General features: G+C 33.9%; 1 protein-coding gene across 1 annotated transcript; it reads right to left on the bottom strand.

The window, feature by feature from the left end:
- Nucleotides 1-868: 868 nt before the first annotated feature.
- LOC134718073 (uncharacterized) lies at nucleotides 869-4,453 on the bottom strand. The gene is made up of 2 exons (XM_063580565.1): nucleotides 4,253-4,453; nucleotides 869-2,576 (listed from the first exon to the last, which is right to left on the bottom strand). Exons 1-2 carry the CDS (start codon nucleotides 4,426-4,428, stop codon nucleotides 869-871), a joined length of 1,884 nt encoding a protein of 627 aa, XP_063436635.1. The 5' UTR covers nucleotides 4,429-4,453.
- Nucleotides 4,454-9,886: the final 5,433 nt, after the last annotated feature.

The following is a 9,886-nucleotide window of genomic DNA, read 5'->3' as shown; positions in this document are numbered from 1 at the left end:
CAACCCAAAAATGACACCAATATACTTTTTGAAATCTTTTTAACATACTTGTATTGACAGTTTTTTTGCATACACTTGTATATTTTTAAACACTTCTAAAGCTCAGATTGGTTGTCACCGCGTGCAACCCAGTTAATAACACCATATAGGAAAACCATAGAACTCCTTCTGTCATAAGACACTGTCAAACATCCCAACATACTGTCCACACTCATCTGTGTCCACACTTGTATATTTTTAAAATATCAATTTTAAATCGGCAATTTTTGTATGTACCAAATTCAAGTCCAGAACAGGATGACACACTCTATTCATTATTTTATTTACGAATAGGGTGTTGTACGACTTTGTCTACTCATGAGGGTCTCGCACATGCAGTTGGTTATGGTTTTTTGTTGGTAGTTTGTTAAATGTGGCTCTGCAATGACAACACTCCATACAATTTTAAGTCTGCCAAATGCTACACAAAAAAAATTAAAAAAATAAAGACAAAAAATAATTCAATTCCGATTGTTTTTAATTAAAGACAGTATTATTATCTTCTGTATCAATAATTAAAAAAAAACTGTTCTTGTCATGAAAAATATTGCAAAAATTTGTTGAGGATAGCTGTTTTGTCTGTCACTCTTGGTGTTCGATTGATACGTTTTTCAGTGAATACCTGCTGTACACCACGGTTGTTATGATTTTTGTGTATTGATTTAAAATCATCCAACACCAGACCCGATTCAGCCATCCTACGCGCCATAGATTTTGTTAAAAAATTATCATTTATCACAGTTTCATAAGTTTTCTCATTTCTCTTTGTTTCTGTGTCAAATTTCTGTTGCTCCATTAGGGATTCAATACTGAAAGAATGTAAAAGTAGTTATTTCTTACCAATGCTCGATTTTTCCAATATACAATTCAATGCTGAAACATCTCCTATTGCGTTGTGAGCATCAAACTGTCCTCCACAAACATGTTCATACACTGTAGTCTGCTTATAGTTTGGAAAACCCGGAAATTGTTTTTTGAACAAAGGCAAGGTATCGACAAATCCCTTAACAACTGTCTTGAATTCGGCAAAACATGTATAATTTTTTATATTAGAAATTAAACGTTTAGAGTCAAATAACTTGGCGTTATGGCCAATTAGTATTACTGGTTTGTATTGACTTAGCCATATTACAAAATTTTGAAATGCTGCTTCTCGGTTGATTGCTCGTATTGGTTTACCATGGTGAAAAAGAACACCCCCTTCATTTGTAAGTCCAGTGACAGCGCTACTCATCTTTGAAATGGGCTTGGTTGGTTGTATGTAACAACTAAATTCATTATCGTTAAATTTACAGGCTATTTGTAGAATTTCACAGTCCTCTTGTAACGAACTGGTCTCTAAGTCAAACACAGCAAAATTACCATCAAAATTGGTCACAGTTTCTATGTTTGGACGATATCGAATCCCAGGTATATTGTTTATCTCAGTGACCAGTGAAAAACCAACATCACTTTTATACGTAGTCCCTTCGACTTTCTCTTTCTTAGCTATTTCTGTCTTTTTTTCGTTATTTGTTTTAATTTTCCTTCTTTTCACCTCTGGTTGTTGGTTATAAATCAGTTGCCGTTTTCGCTCCTTTGAAAGACACTCGCTTTGTTTCTTTGTAATTTTGTTGGGCGATAACCCAGCCTCTAAATGAAGTTCCGAAATGTAATGGTATCCGATATTTTTCTGAGCTTCTGTAGCAGAAACTCTGTTCTTCAAACTTTCACTGGCACTATAGCATATTCGCTTTGGTGCTTTAGACGCGAATATGCCATTTAGAGACTCTACATCTTTTGTTGATCCCCCGGGTGCAAGTTTATGTGCATTGTTTGACATGGTCTCAAATACAATGTACAAATCATTATAAAGGTCATCACCGGATAATGCTTTTCCGCCAGGTAGTGATTTAAAGCTGAAGTTATCATTGTCCGCTTTACACCAATTACCACATTTTTCATGTTGACCAAAAGCGTGTGGAACTATCGAGATAAGTGTTTCCTTAAGTGCATTTTCTTTGTTTTTGTTTTGTGATATTGCATAGGAAAAGCATTTTTGAAAGTACTTTATAACTGTGGTAGTTAAAGTTTTGTGTTTTTTTTGCAATGTGTTATACATAGAATTTCCCACCGACTTCCTTGAATGATTTATATCACTCCATTTTTCCACTGGATGTCCCAATCGTTCCTTCACTTGGGACAGTGTGGCAGAATCGTCATCCATCACTAACACACCTACTTGTGTTCCCCCAATATCTTCTAATGTTTTTAGAAGTTCAGCTCCCGTATGTGCCTCCATTGCTTTAGGTGATTTATTCCAATTTTTCTGGCATTCGTGATTTTCTGGTTCTTTACCCAATTGCGATGCTTTTAAACATATCCGACAGTGGTCTGAACATACTTTGAAGTTTAAAACTTTTCCAGTGTTTTGCCCAATTACAGATCCAACACCTGAGTGGCTACTGTACGAACGACCGGAGCCCCTTTTTTGCCAACACATGTCGTATTTAGCCGTTAACTTTGGAATGGCAGTGGTTTCTACATTTAACTGCTCCCTGTAGTGGAAAAAAAATCAAATCTATGAACCATTTCTTAAAAAAATAAGGAGACATAAAGGAGACAAAAGCAATCAATTTTCAAATGACAATAAGTTGTGTTTTGTTCATTGTTTTATTTTTTATTTTTGTGAAAATGTACCACCAGGTGAAATACCATGGGGAGAAGATGTGTGAATATAATTATATTGAATAGTATATGGTGGCCGGATGCGGCCATTTCGCCTTTTAGCCTTTTCATGTTTTCTCCTTTTACTTTACAAATGCTAATCGAGAAATCAGTAAAGCAAAAAAGCAACAGCGCGAAAACACGAAAGCGAAAACGCAAAATGAATTTCTTTTGATTTCGCGTTTTTGCTTACTCGATTTCTAGATTTCCTAATTTCTTGAATCTTGATATCGATTTCCCGATTTTTCAATTTCTCAATTTAGTACTTAATCGAGTATTTCTAACTTTTATTTATTCGAGCGTCACCGACGAGTCTTTTGTAGACGAAACGCGCGTCAGGCGTATATACAAAATTTAGTCCTGGTATATATGATGAGTTTATTTTCTAGATTACGCTTCCTTGATTGCCCGATTTCGCGTTGGGAAAATGACAGAGGAAAACGCAAAAAACGATAAAGGAAAATATTCGCATCCGACCACGATAATAGTACCACATTTTACAAAAAGAAAGTGGGTTTTTTTTTCTAAATATCATAGTTTGTTCAGGGGTTGGTCTAAAAAAAATCCCCGCAAGATTAAAGATATTTAAATTAAAAATCAAAGTGATTTTCCCCCCTCACCATTGAAGAAATTGTTGGGGTTACAATTTATTTTGCTAGTTGTTTCATTGTATAAAGTCTGAAGACAATAGCAGAGTGTAAATCGTGTAATTTCAAGTTGTATGACTTAATTGATTCTTTGCCAGAAACCTATTACTTGTTTTATTAAATAACAATTCAAATTCAAACATATATTCCTTTTTTTTCTATGAATAAGTCCGTTTGTTTTCTCGTTTGACTTGTTTTACATTGTCATATCGCCTTTTATAGCTGCATGACTATGCGGTATGGGCTTTGCTCATTGTTGAAGGCCGTACGGTGACCTATAGTTGTTAATGCATGTGTCATTTTGGTCTCTTGTGGAGAGTTGTCTCATTGGCAATCATACCACATCAACTTTTTTTATATTAGAATTGTATATTGTGTACATTTTTACTCCTATTGTTTAGGGATAGACTTATGCGGTCGTATCCATCTGTGGTCGTATCAATCTGCGCTCGGCGGACCAGTTTATTAATCAATTTATGTACTTTGCTGGGATACCGTTTTTGTTTACATTTTTATGGAAATGTGACAATACGTGATTTTCCTATGACAAGCAGCCAATTGAGAAAATTAGACAGTGCAAAAAAAACTATTCAGTAAATGCAAAACTATTCAGTTAATGCACCCCTCTAGAAATCACAGAAGTTAGCTCACTCGATGATCAAATGAAAAATTATCAAACAAATAAGATAATACCGTTCTGTGTAAAGATGCATACGGGACTGCATTAATGAGACAACAACCCGACAACCCCAAAAAATAAAAAAATAAATATCTAGAGATTTAAGTAGCGGTCTTCAACAACAATAAACATGTCTATACATAGTTACATTCAGTATGCCCAAGTTTACATATTAGTTTACCTTGTTTTCTCAATCTCCTCTTGGAGAGCATTCACACATGACGTTTTTGCAATCTCCGAAAGCGGCTTTTGAATCTCCCGTTCCCGTTTTTTTAAAGTCTTGGCTGTTGCTCCTGGAATTCCTAGCGCTGTAACAAACTTGTTAAGTTGTCTTGGACCAATACCAGCCTCAATCATACCTGCAATTTATTACATTTTTTGAGTTAATTGATTTAAGAAGATGTGGTAAACTCATCATAGATACCAGGACCAAATGTTGTATATACGCCAGACTAGCGTAGGAGTGCTAATGAGACTACTCTCCAAGTCACAATTTATAAAAGTAAACCATTTTAGGACAAACTCATCTCAAAAAGGCAAAATTTGTGAAGATTTAAGTATTTTTGCAATAAAATGATGATTTCCGTTCAGATAAGTGTCCGTTATATTATCGAATACAGCGCATATTTGAGTTACAATAGTGATCATGTTTTCAATAAATAGCAAAATGTGCCATAATATATATGTACTGTTACACTGATCCTCCTTTTAATGGGGTTTATAAACTAAAATTATTCACAACTCGTCTTCTTTAAACCAATACGTTTTAAGTTTACATGGTATTTATAAACAATACTCATTTATGAATTATAATAACATATACAAGTAGAGTTACATGTCTTTATTTCCGCTAACTACATGTATCTTGTTAGGAGGCACAGCAAAAAGTATACTCAGTGTGCTGATCTTATACAAAGGCCAAAGCAGGTAAGGTGTGTGTTGTCTCCTTTAAATAACGTGTTAATGTGATAAATGTGCAATAAGATATTTGCCACTGGACGACAAGCAACTATCAGTACTTATAATTACCTATTGCAGCTTTTGTGTTGATGTCAAAAATTGCAGGTCCTTTTGTTCCGTAATGTGTTTTATTTGTTAAAATGTCGTTCAGGAAGTTGCAGTTCAAGCAACGAATTGTGAGATAGCTCCCAAATCCTTGCAGTTTTTCTTTTTCCACGTTAAGTAGGTTCAGCTGGGCAGTGCAGTTAATGTTTTGACAGCTATTCAGTGCTTTTGCCAAACTGAAAAGTTCCACAATTCGTCTACCATCTTTCCATGATATCCCGTCGGTACTTTCCTCTGTGTCTATAACCATTTCTTCATTGTCAGTCAAAGTCGTATTTAATTTGTTCTTGTTCATTTCCAGTATTTCTTTAGATCTACCAGCCCTTCGGCGGATTTCTCCGTCTTTCAGAAACGGCATGGCCGATTTTTCAGCAGGTACTTTTTTGAATTTCACGCAACTGGATTTATGACGTCAGTGTATATTCCGCGAAATTGTAACTTCATTTAAAGCGACGTCGCGAAACGATAACGTTCTTATTAGAAACATCGCGAAACTACAACGTTCTTGTTACCAACGTCGCGAAAACAACACGAACAGTTTTGAAAACGTTATTATCTGCCCCTGCTACTGTATCGTATTCCCTTAAATCGATAGTTGAAAGACCAAATCTTTACATCTTTGGTCACGCAGGTACATAAATGTTGAAGAGCCCAGGTGGACATGTGGTCTGGCGGGCGATTTGGTGTCACGATATCACTGTAGCATGGGTTCGAATCCCGGCGAGGAAGTACCAAAAATTTGCGCAAGCAAATTTACAGATCTAACATTGTTGGGTATTTAGTATATACGCCAGACGCGCATTTCGTCTACAAAAGACTCATCAGTGACGCTCGAATGCCAAATAAATTACGAAATTTTAGAGCATTAAGGATCAAAAGAAAATGCTTGTCATAGCAAACGTGACCTAAGGGGACCATTAAAAAATTGCCACACAATCTTTTTATAACTTTTCTTATGGAGATAACGTTTACTATGTGATATATTTCCAAACTTATTCTCACGAATATTCATCTACAATTCTGAAACAAGGAAGCTGTTGTTGAAGAATGTCAAGGAGAGCTTGGATGAAAGAGAATACTGCCAATTAAAAAAACAAATTTCCGCGTCAAGAATGAGTCTTTTGTAGACGAAGTGCGCATCTGGCTTTTATATAAAATTTAGTTCTGGTATCTATGATGAGTTTATTTCCACTTATCAACCTGCTATGACAGATATATTGAATTCTGGGAAAACATAAAATCTGTTTAACTCCTATATCTTATCGACAATATACGTAATTAAAAGCACACAGCTGATGAATGGTCGTAGTCATTAACCACAATATAAGAATGAACGAAAATGAATATGCATATAGCATATACCGTTTTGTAATGATGAATTAAATTCCTATTAAATTATCTCTAGTAAATGTTTTCGAATAAATTTCATTAATTATTGTTGATTGATTGATTGTTGGTAGCTTTACGCCGCATTAGCACAAAAAGGCTATATCGCGGCGAGAGTTAATTCGAATATTTTTACAATTTAAAGCATATTTTTAAAATAAGACAAAAAGTCCTTCAATATACTAAAATTCTTGACTTAAGCAAATTGAGTATATACAAATAAAAATCAACAGTAAAATAACGTGATAAAAATTAAAATCGATTTAAATATAATAACATTTTTACATTTTATAATAAATTCCAATTTCTTTTAAAAAAGCAACAATGTTTGTAAATGGAACATTATTAAATAAATCATACATATTATTGACATTGAAATGCTTCTAACGAATATCAGCAAAGTCAATACAATTAATTAAAACATGTTCAATAGTATACTTGCAGTTGCAAGGAACACATTGTGGTTCATCTTCAATTTGTAAAAGATACTCGTGTGTTATTCTACTATGACCAATACGACATCTAGTACATATGTAATAACACACTGATCTTTTCTGCACATAATATTATTAAAAGGTTTGCCTAAATTAGGTTTAATTTCATGCAATGTATTACCATCTTTTTTACTCCATTTATTTTTCAATATATTAAAAACATATTCTCTAATATTAGATTTAAAATCAGTATATGGTATATCACAGTTAGATAGAGGATCACCCAGGGCATTCTTTGCCTCAAGGTCTACAGCTGTGTTTCCAAGGATTCCAACATGACTCGGAACCCATAAAAGTATTATTTCTTTCAGAAGAATTTTTAAATTCCTCATTACATATAAAATTTTCAGGGTTGTTGGGTTTTTAATTTTAGTATTTCGTATAGCTTGTAAGCATGAAAGTGATTCCGAACATATTACAAATTTGGATTTATCTGAAGAAGCAATAAATTTCAAAGCCAAAATTATTGCTTCTGCTTCAGCAGTAAAGATGGATGCATCAGATGGCAAACGGAGGGTTGCAGCTCTGTCCCTGAAGACAGCAGCAGATGCAACTCTATCACCATCTTTTGATCCATCAGTGATCATCATTATAGACAGTTGAAAAATCTAGATGATTGGCTTTAATTTCAGCATAGTGTTGCTGAATTAAAAGAGGATTTGTTTTATTTTTATTGTGTTCACGGAGATCAAATATCATTTTTGGTTTGGGAAGTTCCCATGGAGGACATTTGCAAGTTGTAACTTGAGCAACAGATTTTAAATCAAAAGAAGCTAAATGTGGTTTTAAACGTATACCTAACGGAGGAATTTTTATTTTCATGTTTTGCAAAAATATCTTCATAAATCGAATTAAAAACACAGCTGTAGGCAGGATTATCTGAATGGGCTTTTAGTTTGACAGCATATTGAAGTCCAAGCTTCAAACGTCTGTCAGAGAGTGAGTGCTCATCAGCCTCTACATACACTCTCAACTGGTGAGGTTTTAAATGCGCCAAGACAGATCTAACTATAGATCTATATAAATTGAGTAAAATGTTGCGATCAGCACCCGAGTCGGTGCTGCCGACAACTTTAAAAATATCTAAAGCTTTTAAACATCTCGCTTTTAACATTTTGATATGTTGTAGAAAGGTTAACTTTTTATCGAAAAGTAAACCAAGAAATTTGGTTTCATCAACCATTTTAATTGGGTTGCCGTACAAAGTTAGTTCTGGATCAAGATGCAATTTTCTTTTGTTACAAAAATGCATCCCGACCGTTTTTGACGAGTTTTTTTACCGTTTTTGAGCTATAATTTGACGAGTCTTAAAAATCCAACGATTCGCTACAAAAATTGACCAATCAGGAAGCATATTATTTATAGATTGATTGTTTGTTGCTTAACGTCCAGTGGCAAATATTTCATGCATATTCAGGACGAGAACAAGTTCACAATAAATACAAGTATGTTCTAATTCACTTGTTCAAACGAACATAAAGTATTTATGTGCACATCGCTACTTATTTTCTATAACCTTCTTCAAACCCAAACTGTATACTATATATTTTGTAATAAAATAAAGAAACACATTTCTGATTTTGTCCAGCACGGTGACCATGTCCATTTTATTAAACATTTATTAATACAAACTAAATCATCATTAATTTTCATTGTCCACCAAAATATTGGTATCACTGAATGCAAATACGTAACGTCCACTAAATAAAAAAAATCATGGTACACTGTCCTTACAGAATATCTAAAAATAAACAAACATCATAATTAATACACATTCATATAATTGATCTCTTAACTACATAACAATTCTACACTACTGTAAATATGTCTACACTGTCGTAGTAATCAACGTAGTGGTCACCGCCTAACCTCGATAACTGAAAAACGTGCTGCTTTACTTATATACTACCCGCGAAATCTAAACCGGTTCTTACAATAGGTACTACGCGTCTAAAAATACCTCCGCGTAGAGCACATAAATATATATATGTTCTAATTCACTTGTTCAAACGAACATAAAGTATTTATGTGCACATCGCTACTTATTTTCTATAACCTTCTTCAAACCCAAACTGTATACTATATATTTTGTAATAAAATAAAGAAACACATTTCTGATTTTGTCCAGCACGGTGACCATGTCGATACACAAAGAAAGCAGTGTTTATAAACCAAGATGTTTTGTAACAGATAAACGCTTTTTCATATCTTCCGACACATAACCATCTTTTGCCAAGTCTGATTTCCAGCGGCCGTGTATCTTAAAAAGTCTATCTGATACACCGTTTCTAGCTGCCATGGTAGCACCACCTGAACGAAAGCTATGTAAGCCGAAATCTTTTTCGGAACATCCGATACTACGAAGAGCCTCTTTTATCACTTCTCTTGCTCGTGTATATGATAATTTCTCATTCTTAGAGCGTAACATAAATATATTGGATTTTCTAAAAAATGTTAATGACCTGAAAATGTACATATCAGAATTCATCTCTATTTTAGCCTCCGTCAAATAAGACTTCAAAATATTTACAGAACACAGAGGACTATCTAATTTAGCAATATAAACATTCTTTCCTTTTCTATAACAATCAGTTTTACTCTTTTCGATAAAAATATCTGAATATTCGACAGTAAAAGAAATATGTTTGGCCTTAATATTACATAGTTCATTATATCTGAAAAAAACAGTGTAAGCTAAATCACACATGCACAATACACGCAAATCTTTAAGTGATCTCGACTTCTTGTTATAAAATTTTAAAAGTTTTTTCATAATTTCTGGATCCACTGGTGTCTTTTTCTGAATCGGTCTAGATAACAAACGTTTAGATGCATCAATTATACTTCTTACAAAGTCTGAATCACAAGGA

The sequence above is a fragment of the Mytilus trossulus genome, chromosome 5 (assembly GCF_036588685.1).
Source record: "Mytilus trossulus isolate FHL-02 chromosome 5, PNRI_Mtr1.1.1.hap1, whole genome shotgun sequence".
NCBI lineage: Eukaryota > Metazoa > Mollusca > Bivalvia > Mytilida > Mytilidae > Mytilus > Mytilus trossulus.
This window is presented reverse-complemented; position numbering and strand designations above follow the sequence as displayed.